Raw genomic sequence first — 16,011 nt, 5'->3', positions numbered from 1 at the left:
CTGTAACACCCCCATCCTGTAACACCCCCACCATGTAACACCCCCGCCCTGTAACACCCCCGCCCTGTAACACCCCCATCCTGTAACACCCCCGCCCTGTAACACCCCCGCCCTGTAACACCCCCACCATGTAACACCCCCGCCCTGTAACACCCCCATCCTGTAACACCCCCGCCCTGTAACACCCCCATCCTGTCCCTGTAACACCCCCATCCTGTAACACCCCCACCATGTAACACCCCCATCCTGTAACACCCCCATCCTGTAACACCCCCATCCTGTAACACCCCCATCCTGTAACACCCCCACCCTGTAACACCCCCATCCTGTAACACCCCCACCCTGTAACACCCCCACCATGTAACACCCCCGCCCTGTAACACCCCCGCCCTGTAACACCCCCGCCCTGTAACACCCCCACCCTGCCCCTGTAATACTCCCACCCTGAAACACCCCACACTACCCCTGTAACACCCCCATCCTGCCCCGTAACACCCCCCACCCTGCCGCTGTAACACCCCCACCATATAATTCCCCCACCCTGTAACCCCCACCCTGTAACACCTTCGCCCCGTAACACCCCACCCTGCCGCTGTAACACCCCCACCCTGCCGCTGTAACACCCCACCATGCCCCTGTAACACCCCCACCATATAATTCCCCACCTAACCCTTTGACACCACCACCCTGCAACAACTACCCTGCCGTGGAACACCCCACCCTGCGTTTGTGACATCCCCACCCTGCCCAACGCCAACCCCCATTATACCCCTGCAACACCCCCCTCTCCCTCCCATTCTACCCCTGCAACACCCCCCTCCCTCCCATTCTACCCCTGCAACACCCCCCTCTCCCTCCCATTCTACCCCTGCGACACCTCCCCACCCCCCTCCCATTCTACCCTTGCCTCACCTCCGGTAGCTCTCACCCTGCCCGCCCGCCTCTCTCCCAGGGACTGACTCGCACCAAACGTGCGGCTTCTGACCGAGTCCTGACGTCAGTGCTCCCGCACCTTTGACAGACTGGTGTCTGTGTTTGATTTGAACATGCTCTATATAAAGGCACTGAGCTGCAAGGCGGCGCACAACGGACTCAGATGCCTAGTTAATGCCGAGCTAGACAAGCCCCCCAACCCCCGCTTACGGCGGCACCGCGGACACCACTCACCCTTCTCGCCGCCCCAGGCTGAGCTAGGCTGAGCTGGACTGAGCTGGACTGTGCTGTACAGTCCTGGGCTGGACTGGGGTAACTCCGCAGTTGGCTCTGCAGAAGGTCGCGGCTGCTGCGGGCGGAACAAGTTGCGCCGCTGTCCGGGGCTCGGGATGTCCGCAATCGGCGGCCCCTCGCTGCTTGGCAGCAGCATGAGCTGGAATGGAGAATGATCTTTAACATGAATCTCGCACAGCCCGGCGGAGGTTTGGGTGGCAACCGGTCGTCCTTAGCACCCCTTTCGTATGAGGGCAACTTGACCGCCAACGTTTCAAACGGGACCTTCCAAAACTGCAGCGTGCCGCCCCTCAACGCGACCCGGGGAGCGGTTCTGGGGCTGGTCCTCGGACTCTTCATGTTATTCGCTTTGGTTGGTAACATTCTAGTCATCCTCTCCGTAGCTTTCAACCGACACTTGCAAACAACCACAAACTACTTTATCATAAACCTAGCCATCGCAGACTTGCTCCTAAGTACAACAGTGCTGCCCTTTTCTGTCACCTTAGAGATCGTAGGGCACTGGATCTTCGGGAGGATTTTTTGCGATATTTGGGCGGCACTTGATGTGCTCTGTTGTACTGCCTCCATCATGAGCCTGTGTGCCATTTCAATAGACCGTTACATCGGTGTGCGCTACTCTCTGCGCTACCCCTCTATTGTAACCGAGAAAAAGGCAGTGTCGGTTATAGTGGCTGTTTGGGCTCTATCGATTGTTATCTCCATCGGACCTCTCCTGGGTTGGAAACAGCCTGCTCCGCCCGATGAAAAGGACTGTCAGATCACACTGGAAGCTGGTTACGCTCTCTTCTCCTCGCTGGGGTCATTTTACATACCCTTAACCGTCATTCTGGTGATGTACGTTAGGGTCTACATTGTGGCCAAAAGGACTACCAAGAATTTGGAGGCTGGTGTGATGAAGGAGACCTCGGACTCCAGAGAGCTGACCTTGCGCATCCATTGCAGGAACATTCAGGACGAGGCCCTTGCCTCCAGATCCAAAGGGCCCCATCTAAGAAGTTCGCTGTCGGTGCGCCTCCTCAAGTTCTCCAGGGAGAAGAAGGCAGCGAAAACCCTAGGCATCGTCATGGGCATGTTCATGCTTTGCTGGCTGCCATTTTTCATTGCCCTTCCCCTGGGTGAGTAGAAGTTAATGTAAACTTTAGCAATTGACCATTTGTGGGGAAATGGTCCATAACTGAATAGTGGCGTAAACCTATGAGCACCACAGATATAAAGCTCGGCCGGGACAAAATAAATGAAAATCCCTTCACTTTGTTTAAAATGGTGCCCTAAAGGGAGTTCAAATGGGTCGGTGACATTTTTATATATAGTTCACTCATTATTGTTGACTTATGTCTCCAAGACTTATAAATGAAAATGCATTGTTTATAATTGTGAAAGTTTCCACAGTCCATGAAGTTTCCAGGTACGGTAAGCTGAACAATGGAGACACGAAAGATTAAAGCCCCCAGTGTCTGGTGTTTTTTTCGGGTCTCGACGTCACCTGTTCTTTTCGCCAGAGATGCTGTCTGACCCGTAGAGTTACTCCAGCTTTTCGTGTCTAACTTCATTTTTTTTATTGATCGGGATGATGTTCTGAAGCCTCCTGCGAGCACCTTTAAATGTATTGTGAAAAGTTTTTGGCGAGTTATTGCACAGTGACGAGCAACATATTCAGATTCTTCGCAAAATGGCAGCGACTATCAGGCAAAATTCGGAAACGTTGCCTGGATACTTTCTCACTTCAAGACGTTTCAACGTGGGGAAATAGTTTTGCACATTCCTCAGCCTCTCTCCTCAAATCGTCGATTATCACCAGGTTAAATCATATCTGCAGTGGGAACAAGAATATGGTTTAAATATATAACATTCTTATTTTAAGAACGCCAAAAATTATGTTAGTTTTACCATTGTGCTTATTCGAAAATCCATCGGTGTTGAAATGATTGAATAGCATACAAATATTATTCAGGCAGCAAGCCGCAAGATTCATTCTTTCACATTTGTGTGCTTGTTCTTGGAACTTTCCCCTACATCTGTAGAAAGCATGAAGTCTAATAAAGGGGCACTTTCATAAATAGAATAACAACTTATTCACGATTTCTGGGGCGAGAGTGGGGTGACTAATTAAATGCTCTGAAAATAACTAATTGGCTTAAAATATCAACCCAAGACAGCCCAGAACTGAAAATCAAGTTAATGTTAATTAGCATTAAGCAGCCTTGCATGTCATGCTCTCTACTTTAAGTGTCATCTTAAACACTGCGATTGTTTACATGAGAGATGAGGAGTACTTAAACTGGTAAATCGATTATATCAATGCCAATGTTAGCGGGTAATAGGAACTGAGACCAACTATAAAACTATTTCGGTGGTGTATGATCATTTAACTATAGCTGTGCACCTTCTTGAAGCTGGTACTTTGACGTTAAAGCAAGACAATTCTGTTTTAAAGAAATGAAAAATCGAATTGATTCTCAACGGCTTGTCGAGCGGACACTCGCTCAAACTGGAAGTCGTAATTAAATGCCTTCTTGATGTTTCAGAGTTCGGACACCGCGGTCGGTAGCAAACAATAAATGCTCGCACGGCATTTAGCTGCCGGGCTCTGCCACAGCTTTCGAGTTGCCCCAGAAGTGAGTTGGATCTCTTCTGAGACGTACACACGATCTTCACGGTGTTTAGTTTCTTTCCTGTTCTCCCTGTACACTGTTAACGACACAATTAAGTGCAGCTGGAATAACAAAAAGGCACATCTTGTTAACCCCCACATCTCCTGTTCTGGTCATTGGGTTCGATGGAGTACGCGTGTGACACCGGGAAAAGCATAGCCAGGAGTTATTAGGTCACCTCGACATTCAGCGGAAACTTATTTACGTTGAATGTGTAATTTATTTATGTTGAATTTATCATCCACAAGCGTGGCTGAAGCACATGTTTTTTGTTGGAACATGCCATAGATTCAGTCGAGGAAAAAAACAAAAGGATTCTTCGGTGTAGCATAAATGCTGGCGTCGATGGACTGACTGGCTGGCCAGTTTCTGAGTATACCTGCATCATTCCTGACCACTGCTTCCTGCACCACCATTAGTTCAGTTCAGTTCAGTTTTATTTGTCATATGTAGGTTAACACAGGGTCAACGGTACAATGAAATGTGTTTGACAAGACAACGGGTCACCTCAGTAATGATAGTACAAGGATAAAATTAAGGTAAAATAAGATAAGATAAAAGTGACAATGGTAGATAAAAGACAATAATAAATAAAATAATCAACATATATGATGTGTTTATGAGTTCAGAAGCTTGTTGGCACAACGATAAATGTTATTAAGTCTGGTGGTGCGTGCAGCCATGCTCCAATATCGTCTGCCTGACAGCAACAAGGAGAACAGTCTGCGTGCTAGGTGGCTGTGGTCCTTGATGATGCTGTGTGCCTTCCACAGGCACCGCCGGTGGAAAATGTCCAAAATGGCCGGGAGGCAGTTGCCAATGATGTGCTGTGCCGCCTTCACCACTCTCTGGAGTGATTTGCGGCTGTGGGCAGAACAGTTCCCGTACCAGACTGTGATGCAGCCCGTCAGCAGACTCTCGATGGTGCAACTGTAGAAGTTTGTGAGGATGCTGGCGTTCATACCGTTTCACGTTTTCTTCATTCATTATTCTGTCCCTTCAAATTAAAGAGTTCCTCAGATTCTCCATTTTATGTTCTTTAAATAGAGTCAGTCATACAACATGGAAACAGGTCCTTCAGCCCAATATGCCCACATCGTCCAATATGCCCCATCCACATTTGGCCCATATCGCTGTAAACCTTTCCTACCCATGTACTTCTCTAAATTTATTTTAAATTTTGTTATAGTATCTTATAGTTATAGTTCCATATACCCACCACCCTCTGTGTGGAAGAAGTTGTCCCTCAGATTCCTATTAAACTTACCCCTCTCACCTTGAAACTATTTCATCTGGTGCTTGATTCTCCTACTCAGTAATCATAATTCCCCTCATGATTTTATACACCTCTGTAAAATCACCCCTCAGCCTCCTACGCTCCAAGGAATAAAGTCCTAGCTCAGGCATTCAGGTCCTGACAGCACCATTGACATCAAAATCATTCTGATTATCCCATACATCGCATAAGCAGGCACGTTGGTTCTATTTGTCTATGCTGAGTGTTCACTTGTTGGCCATTACCCTGAAAGAAAAGATAGAATGTTAAAATTGACATAATTATCCTTAAAGACATGTATGATGCTTACTCATTTTGTATTCTGTATCTCAAAGGTATTCTAAAAGAGCAATTCAAATAATGAAAAAATAGATAAGGTAGGAGAATGCACACAACAAGTTGGAATATGTTTACAAATAGAGATATTTAAGAAAGAACTGCAGATGCTGGAAACATCAAAGGTAGACAAAAATGCTGGAGAAACATCAGCGGGTGAGGCAGCATCTATGAAGAGAAGGAATAGGCGAGAGAAGGAATAGAAGGAATGGAGAGAAGGCCTCAGTCTGAAGAACGGTCTCGACCCAAACCGTCGCCTATTCCTTCTCTCCATAGATGCTGCCTCGCCTGCTGAGTTTCTCCAGCATTTTTGTCTACTTACAAATAGAGATAGACTTGTCGAAAGGGAAAACACCAGAACTAATTTGCCATACAAAAAGTAAGTAAATCTCGAAATTTACCCTTCAAAAGACACGAGATAAAGTGCAAATTTAAAGTTATGTAAGGTAAGTATATCAAGCACCAGCGACTAGGTTAGTAAATGGAATTGAGATATGGAACAACCCGAAGTCAACTGATTCAGCTGTTGGATGTGGAAAGGGGAATCATGAGGGGAATTAATAAAGTGATTTACTGAGTAGGAGAATCAAGCACCAGATGGAATCTCTTTCCGATGTACTGGATAGATTTCAATTATTTGATGTCTTTACATAATATTTAATGTTCGTGAAGCTTATGTTTTATCTCAAATATGGCATTCTCTAAAACAGCAGATGGGGAAGCAAAACAGTTTGGAGAGAGTAACTAATCAACCCAATGATTCAGTCATCTGTAGTGGCCGGAGAAAGTTAACAGACGGAGACCATTGACAATATTATTAACAAATTCTTTGCATCGGGGCAAAAAGCCCAGAGCTTGCAAAGCCTGATACAATTACCTGTTACTACATTAAAAGAGTTCAGTATTGTCAATCATACTCCAGAATTTTAACTGATAATGTCAATATAGTGCCACAGAGCATGAGATGGCTCTATTTACATTACTTACAAACCAGTTCAGTGCATCAGCCTGTATTACCTTGGATCCCTTGATTAAAATCATTTTTACTTCAGATAACCAGAGACAGCGAGCAATGTTTAAGGGAGTAAAAATCACAGTGAAGATTTGGGTAGCTTTTTTATATAGCAACACACTACATATTAATGATATCCCACCCCCACCCTGTAACACCCCCACCCTGCCCCAATTACATTTTATCAATTATGGACTTGCAAAATATTTTCACCATGCCTGTAACATGAAAACAAGGGAACAATTACAATTGCTGACATTATCTCTGCTGTTATGCGCAATAGGTGCCGCAAGAATGGACACCATCCCCGTCGTGTTCATTCCATTGTTGAGCTGATGGTTTTACATTCATTTTTTATTCAATAATTTTGTGTTTATGTCCTGCCAGATAAAAATTGCTTCCAGATTTTTTTTAAACGGTGACTTGGAAAGTAGTACATTCCTGGCTATTTCATAGAAATACAGAAGCATAGAATGATCATGGCACTGAAGGAGGCCATTTGGCCCATCATGTACAGACCCAAAAAAGGCACAGAGTGCTGGAGTAACACAACGAGTCAGGAAGCCTCCTTGGAGAACATTGATAGGTGATGTTTCAGGTCAGGACCCTTCTTCAGACTGATTGTAGGGGGGTAGGAGGGGTGTAAAGAAAGCTGGAAGAGAGTTGGAGCAGGACGAAGCATGGCAGCAAATAGGTGAACATAGGTTAATGGGTGTTGTGATGGACAGATGGGTGGATTAAGGCCAGAGACAAAAAAAAGAGTTGTAAATTGTGAATATAGAGGAAGGTTTGTAGGTGGAGTGGAGGGGGAGGGAAGAAATGCATGTGAGTCTAGGTGGGGCACAGGGGAGGATGGGGGGTGGTGGAAAGGGGAGAGGTTGTTATCTGAAATTGGAGAAATCAATGTTCATACCATTGAATTGGAAGATATCGAAGCAGAATATCAGGTGCCGTTCTTCCATTTTGTATGTGGAGGTGGCACACTCTGGCAATGGTGGAGGCCCAGGAGAGAAAGGTCAGTGTGGGACTGAGAAGGGGAGTTAAAATGATTAGAAACCAGGAGATTCATTAGGCCTTGGCGGACCGAGTGCAAGTGTTCATCGAAACAATCACCAAGTCTACACTTGCTCTTGTCAATGTACGGTAGCCCATCACGGTAACACCAAATGCAGTAGATGAGGTTAGAGGAGATGCACATTAACCTCTTTCTCACCTGGAAGGACTGCTGAGATCCCTAGATGAAGATGAGGGAGGATGTATAGTGTTAGGTTTTACACACCAGCTCTTTACCAAACCCACTCACTAGTTCTAAATCCCAGCCCCTTTTCTGCATTCCTGCAAATTTGTCATCAGCATGTATTTATATAATTCATTCCAGAAAGCCTCAATGGAATCTGTCTCCGCACATCTCCACCTCTTTGACATGGGGTAGCTGATAGGCAACCAGTTGTTATAGTGTATTTGGGTTTTTGGAAGGCATTCACACAGAAGGTTGATCAACAAGGTTAGAACAATCCTGACTCTCAGTCTGAAGAAGAGTCACGACCCAAAGGTTAACCCATTCCTTCTCTCCAGAGATGCTGCCAATCCCGTTGAGTTACTCCTGCATTTTGTATCTCTCTTTGGTGTAGACCAGCATCTACAGTTCCTTCCTACACTTTGTGAGCAATTGATTTATCAGACATGTCTTTGGTGAGGAAAATGAATTGGTTGTGAATAGGATGTGGAAACTCCACAAAGGCAATGCCCAATGTCAGGTTTGAACGTCGGTCACTGCAGTTCTGAAAAGAACAGAGAGTGATCCTGAAAATGTTACACCAGCACAGAATTGTTCATCTCGAGGACCTATTTTAGTGATGTAGCATTGAGGTATCTTTGGGTATAAGAATAAACCCTGATCTAACCACATACAATTTGAAGCTGATTTAAAATACGAGCATATTGATACTCGACCCCATCTAACCCAACATATACACAATCAGCACCTGAGACTCAGGCCCAGTAGCCATGGTGCACTCAAGCATCAGCCTAGTTTTGAGTTGCTTGTTAGTACCAGTGGGAGACCCAGTGCTGCTTGACAACTGGACCACATTTCTGATTTGGCCCTGAAAACATGCTCCACTAAAATATTTACTAAGACCATCCATTTTATACACTTTCTCCAATTGCCAGGCAGCTATATAGTTGCTCTTTATCTGCTCGTTCACAAACCTACCTTCATATGGATTTGATCTGTAAAATAGTGGCAGGCATTGCAAAGATTTTATTATACAGTAAAAGCATACTCCGTATGATAATTGAATGCCTTGTGCATACTTGTGCTCAACTCTTATTTCATGAAATGATTCAATATAATTTAATTTTAGAAAAGTTTGTCATCCTTCAAGTGTGTGTAAAGTAAAGATTTGTTAAATCATTTTTAATGTTTTGTTTTTGAACATATAATCCATTTATGTCCAAGTGCAGTCTGTTTAAAATGACCCTGAAGTGATGGCAATAAATAATTGAAATGTGTGTGTGGATACAACACTGAAATAGCATACAGCTGTTAGAGAGGGGTAGGATGTTGTTCAATATAAACCATTATTTAGTAGACATAACCTTTATGAGTCTTCAGTGAGGGGTTATGAAATTACATAGAAATGAATCATTTTTTTGTGAACTGAGAAATTGTATACAAAGATGCAATCAGTGTTCACTATTTACAAATTTTGATTTGGATCATAATCATCAACTTGCATTAAGAAAATGTCTTCCCTCTCCCCTATAGCACTATTACAATGTTTATATGCAATGTGCCTTTTCAGACACCATTAATAGGAACTGCAGATGATTTCTATGAAATGATCCTGTTTCATAAGCCCAATTTATGATTATTGAACTTTAAAAAAAATACACACTGGCCTAACATTTTAAAATCCCAAGGTGGTAAATATCTTTTGCTTCCATATATTTCAGTGCTGGTAGATAATTTAATAGATATGATCATCTTAGGCAGCAGAATTGATTCCTTGGATATCGTTGCTGCCATACTCTCTGACTGGAAGTTCTTCTTGAAGCAAGTGCAGATTAGATCCACTAAAAAAAGTTAGAACAGCATTCAGAGAACCACGTTTCATAATCAGCCTGATAATACTCATCACGGGAATTGTAATTCTATCTTGCAGATACGTGACAGCAGTGGTTGAACATTTGTAAATCATTTTATGCATCCATTGGAAAATGTGACATTGCAATATCAGTAATCCCAGTTGACAGATTACTGAATGGTCGCCAAGTTTTCCCACGTGTCATACAAAATGTGCAAGAGCGTTGCACATTTTGTGCATGTGCTGAATCACAATAAGCTAAGAGTTCCTATGACTTCCATGGATTATAGTTTGGAAAATATTTTGAAATGTATTTTATTATGTTTATTTAAAGTATGGGGGGGGGGGGGTTAAAGTAGCAAGAATATGTGAATGCTCATAATTGTGAATACCCTGATGGAATTTTCAAAAACATATTTCGGTATAACTTCATCTATGTAATTGTAAAGCAGTTTTGTGTCACTTTGGAAGTATGTTCCCTATATATTTATGTAACCAACCTATATGTTTTCAAACCAATATGGTATTTGTCAAAATACATTATTGCCCCATAAATTAATTTTATTACTATTTAGTATATATCGTATGTAAGGCATATTGCAGTGTATTAGTGTCATGTAAATTAGTCTATATATTATCGATATAGAGGACTATTTCAAGTTCTAGTTCAAATTTATTTTTCACATGCACCATAAGGTGCAGTGAAATGTAATTTACCATGCAGCGTTACAATTAATTTGTTAATTAATAAATGTAGGCGTTCTGTATGTTACACAATTTTGAGATTTTAAAAATCAAGTCTACAATTTATCCCATCAGATAAAGCATAAAAAGAAGTTTAATTTGACACCTAATTCACATTCATATCTTCAGTATTAAAACAGTTATGGCAATTTTCATACTCTGAAATTAGCATTTTGTTCCCTGTTGCTTTACCATTGACTTAAATCAAAAGCTGTGATCAAGGACAGTAAAAAGCCCATAACTTTTTTTTAAATTAAGAAAACTGAATGAAAATTTCAGTTATTATAGATTGAAGCATTCTGAAACAAATATGAAACAATCTTACTTGGATGACCTGATATTAAAGCATATAATTAGTTAGTTACCCAATTGTAGCTAATTACAAAATTCAATTACTAGTTCTAAACATCTATCCATTTCTTAAGAAAAAGTTAACATTTTTAAATAGCCTAAGTGTTCAAATAACATTCACACAATAATTCACAATATAACATGATTTTAAAATCTCATTGTCATTCATTTATAGGCCAAATGGAAGGAATTTAGTTTTTAATTCCCGTAAATTAATGACCGTTTTAATCATCTTGCGAGTGGGTTTTTGTGGAATGCGCTGGTTTGGAACGTTGCATTTGCGGTGAAGTTAAACCTCATATCGGCAGGAAAAATACTGCCGGTTCGTATATTTACATAATTACATTTTCGCAACGTGAAATTTTGATTAAAGGCATCCTTAGAAGCAAGTTTACATATAAAATAAACGGTTTTCCTATACCTGTCCCATACATGAAATCCGTCCCCTGTTGTCGGCGTTGACGGCTTTAGAAGATTATTTTTAATTTACTCCTGTTCGTAAAATATCCAGTGCAGTTTAAAAGAAACTTAATAAAACGGCAGTCGAAGCGATTATTCTTTAGTAGCTAAACAGCCTGACAGACATCGATTTGAATAGGCTGGAGAAACAAGGCATTTTAAACCCGCCCCCCAGATCTGCAGCTCCTCTGAAGGTAAGTTTTGTAACATACCTACTGTATGTGTGCTATTAAACTATGCCTTAATATCACTGAGTCTTTATTAAGATAATTACTGAGCAACATATACAGAATTCTGGCTGTTAATATACATTATTGCCATTATAAAATGATATGTAGCACATGGCCAGATGGTAACTGGGTGTCTGAATAATGAGTTAGGTCACACTGCCAGTTGTTCCATTTAAAACATTAAAAAACAATGGCTCATTCCAGGACATGTTTGAGCATCATTGGGTACATCCAACCTCTGCTTCTAGGGCATTGTGTAATGCATGAGCAAAGAAGCTGGATACACCTTGTATCTGGCCCCTCAGCTTTGCACCTTCCTTGCAGGTGACCCCATTCATTCAAATGAGATCACCACCTTCATTGAAAAAGTAAATGGTTTGTTTCACATATTATGGATGGATAACATGGATTGGTGACATTCCCGGTCGGGACCCTTCTTCAGACTGATTGTGGTCTGGGAAAAGTAATAGATGTTGGGAAAAGTAATAGATGGATAAAGGTGAGGGGGGGAGGGGTTGATAGATGGTTGAACAAATGCCAGAGATAAAAAGACAAGAGGCGTGAAACAAAAGGATTGCAGAGTTGCAAATTGTAAATCTAGAGAAAGGAATGTATGTGGAAAGTGTATACTGCTGGATTGTGAGCTATCCCAGTGGAATACCTTTTAAATAGACAGAGTTGATGTGGACAAGCTTTTCCCTTTGAGAATAGGGAAGATTCAAACAAGAGGACATGACTTCAGAATTAAGGGACAGAAGTTTAGGGGTAACATGAGGGGGAACTTCTTTACTCAGAGAGTGGTAGCGGTGTGGAATGAGCTTCCAGTGGAAGTGGCAGAGGCAGGTTCGATGGTATCATTTTAAAATAAATTGGATAGGCATATGGATGAGAAGGGAATGGAGGGTTATGGTATGAGTGCAGGCAGGTGGGACTAAGGGAAAATAATTGTTCGGCACGGACTTGTAGGTCCGAGATGGCCTGTTTCCGTGCTGTAATTGTTATATGGTTATATGGTAATACGAAGTGCTGTTTCTCCAGTTGGCATGTGTCCTCACTCTGGCAATTGAGGAGGCCCAGGACTAGAAGGGTATGGCAATGGGAAGAGAAATTAAAAATAGTTATTAACCAAGAGATCGAGTAGGCTTTGGCGGACTGAGAGCAAGTGTTTGGCGAAACAGTCGCCAAGTCTATGTTTGGTCTTGTCGATTTACAGGAGGCCACATCGGAAACACTGGATGCAGTAGAAAAGATTAGATAAGGTGTATGTGAACCTTTGTCTCACCTGGAAGGACTGCTGGGGTCTCAGGATGGAGGCGAAGGAGGAAATCTATGGACAGGTGTTACATCTCCTGCGGATGCAGGGAAAAGTACCTGGGGAAGGGGTGGTTGGTCGGAAGGGATGAGTGAACCAAGGTGTTGTAGAAGTCTCTGTGGAAGGCGGAAATGGGTGGGTTGGGAAGATGTTATTGGTGGCGATGATAATTGCTCGTTTCTAAGCTTCCCCCCAGTCTAGTATCAGTAAAAACATTGAATCAAGCACTTGAATCAACTAAATTTTATTTTACCAAAAGCATGTCACAGATCACACAATGTACCTATCCCACGCGGGTTCAATTCTTGCATCTATCTGTTCAAGCCCTCTAGGCCTCACTCAGACAGAGGCACTCCAGAAGGGTACACGGTCCTGAGCGCTCTTCCAGAAGATCGACCCTGAGCCTCGTGATCATGGACTTTTATATGTCCCGGGAACTCGAGAGGCCGAACCACATGGGGGTTGTCTCTTAATCACCCAATTACAGATATCGATTAACCCCATACATAACAGGCATTTCCCTAACCCAATGATACAACAGTTCAATACATTGTATTCACAACGGACTTCAGGATGAAGTCAACTTGGAAACATTTACCCTGATTAACAGAAAACTCAGACAAGGCTCAAGACCCCATCCAATCAACACTTAGCAGAGTCAGACTCTGCAACATTATTTACAAACTGTTTACAAGGTGTATGTCTGGTTTGCAGTCATCCAATCCATTCTATGCATTTAGCACCAGATTGACAGGGTTTGCAAGGCTTCCCATTCTTTGCTTGCAAATTGTATCTATGCTCCAGACTCCCTGGCACCTCTCGCAGCCTGTCCCAGCTCTGCAAAGAGTAATTCCAATTTGAGCAAATCTCCCAGCAACCCTGAAACTTAACCCCATTTTGAAGTCATAGCTGGTCCAATTTAGCCAGGATTAACATTCCTTCATTTTATCATTATGATAACCCATCATCAATGATAACCAAAGTGGCTCAGTAATCAGCTAACCAGATATACATGTGTGATTTACATTTCCCATCTATCAGTAACACAAGATGATGATGTTTCTTCTCAGAATATTGTAAAGCGTCCCGAGTTTTCATGGGCATGACTTTACAAGTCCAGTCTGAGGAGTCTTCATCTCCCGAGTTTTCGTGGGCACGAATTACCTCCATCCGTGTTCCTGCCCAGTCTTCCATCACCTTCCACAGTCAAACCTAAACCCTAGAAAATCCTAAGAAGCTTGGGACAAAGCAAGTTACCATCATGCACTCATGCTTTCCCACATATTCGCTATTTCACTTGAACCTAGCCCTATTCTATTATCTATTGAACCTATTATATTGTTTTCCTATCTGTTCCCTAACCTATTCTTTATTGTTCTAGGATCGACACTAAATATCCTTCTTCATCCTCACATGGTGTTATTATGTATATCTGGTGAGAGGTAATCATATGAATTTCCAGCTGGGTTCGGTCCCGGTTCCCCTACAGGGGTGACTTTAATTTGAAGCAAACCATGATAAATGTTCCAATTTAACCAAATTCAGTCTCAGCCTCCAATTTACCATTTTGAATTTCAATGCCCATTTCCACTTCTTCATTCCACAGCATTGTAGCCGATAATACAATTCCCTTCCAATTCCTGTGGAATTTCCAGCTGTTCAAATTTAAACAACCATTTTATTTTACTACTAATTTCAACCTAAGTCCAATCAAAATGCCAAATCCAGGAACAGTTTCTTTTCACCTTGATAATATAAGCCTCTTTACCATCAAGGGTTAAACAATTCAAATACATCGGGCAAATACACATCGGCTCTGCAATTCCCAATACAATCCAAGTTTCCCCCTACAGTTAATCAAGTCTGTCCTCCAGTTTCTCTCATTTATGTACAGACTCTTCACTATGATAACTGGTTACTATGCTAATTCTTCACTATATTGGTTCTTCATTTTATTAGCTCTTATTATGTTAGCTTTTACTATGTTCTCTGTCTAGGGTTTCTCGCTTTTATTCTGTTGGCTTCGTTGTCTAGGGATTCTTATCCTAGGTGACTCTTCTAGATGGTCAGTATTGATCTTCCGAGGGGAACATAAATTTTCGATCTACCTCATCATTTTATACTACCACCTTACCTTTCCAGGGTATGTCTTAATTCCTGATACCTGCTAAGGTCTGTCCCTTCCTGAATGGTAACTAGATGGCCCAGTACTATCTTTGACTATTTTCCAGTGGGTGAGATAATAGAAGAATGCTAAATTAACGGTCAAATCTCCAACAATTCCAAGACTGTATCCCATACACCCACTTTAAATTAATTTACTTATAACTGAATTTTGGCGCAAAGTGAGAATTTTGACCCGAATTACAGAGAAATTCCTTTTTGTTCAAATCCAATTCTAAAGAGGAACCCAACGGTCACTATAAGTTGTCAGGGTACTTTATTTTTTGAAATGTTTGGAGTGTCCTTTATTCTCCTTCCTTTTATTCTTCCAGTAGCTAGATGATCTGAAGGTAGACACTAGGGAAGGTCCTTTCTTCCTCCTTTCTAATGATGGTGTCTGTTGCTAGAGAGTGTGGATACTAAGGTTCTACATGCTGGCCTTCCCAAGTGTCTTAAAGGGGCAGGACAGTGCCAATTCTTCCTGCTGGTCACCTTTTTCTGGGGAGCTACATTACCTTCTGCTGTCTTCTTCCCATTCTTAGGGGGTCTGTGTATTATTTTACCTCACTCCCCAGATAGTCTCTTGTTGACACACTGTCCTGCAGGCACAAAACTCAGCAATACATTAGTTCAATATCTTCTTTTCCCCACTCCCATTCCTCCTGTACAGTAAGTTTGTTTCTTCTCTACCTAGTGCCATTTCCATTCCTCAGTTGTTATCTCTTCCCACACTAGCTACTATGTTCTCTTTCTTACTCTCTTTATTGCCCCTTGATATTTTTTTCAATACAGCTATGTTCTGCTTTCTCGATGGGCACACCCTGCTCCAGTGACCTGATTGGATACAGTTTAAACAAGCTCCTTGATTTACAATCTTCTTTGCTCTAGGGGGGGTTTCTGGAATAATCATATGGGTTTTAATTTTCCTCCAAAAAGTTTCCCGTTTTTACTACTATAGTATATCCAATCCACTCATTCTGGTACATTAGAGTAGGGGTCATGTCTCCACGCCCACAATTCCAGGGCGGGTTGGTGAGTCAGGACTGAGAAAATGGGTTACCTTGAGTAAATGGTGTGTGACTTCTTGATTCCTGACATTCGGGCCATCTCTCTCTCTGGTTTCTTGGGTCCCAATAGTCTCGTAACTTAAAGGACCTC

At 42.3% G+C, this 16,011-nt stretch overlaps 1 protein-coding gene across 1 annotated transcript in view; it reads left to right on the top strand.

Moving 5' to 3' along the window:
• Window positions 1–936: 936 nt before the first annotated feature.
• adra1b (adrenoceptor alpha 1B) overlaps window positions 937–16,011 on the top strand; it is a 49,872-nt gene continuing 34,797 nt past the window's right edge. The window contains exon 1 of the mRNA XM_033029662.1: window positions 937–2,345. Coding sequence (XP_032885553.1) covers window positions 1,379–2,345 — 967 coding nt within the window. The 5' untranslated portion in view covers window positions 937–1,378. The remainder of the gene's footprint in view (window positions 2,346–16,011) is intronic.

This window comes from Amblyraja radiata, chromosome 11 (genome assembly GCF_010909765.2).
Source record: "Amblyraja radiata isolate CabotCenter1 chromosome 11, sAmbRad1.1.pri, whole genome shotgun sequence".
NCBI lineage: Eukaryota > Metazoa > Chordata > Chondrichthyes > Rajiformes > Rajidae > Amblyraja > Amblyraja radiata.
Note: the sequence above shows the minus strand (reverse complement) of the source record. Positions and strands in the feature narration are given on the sequence as shown.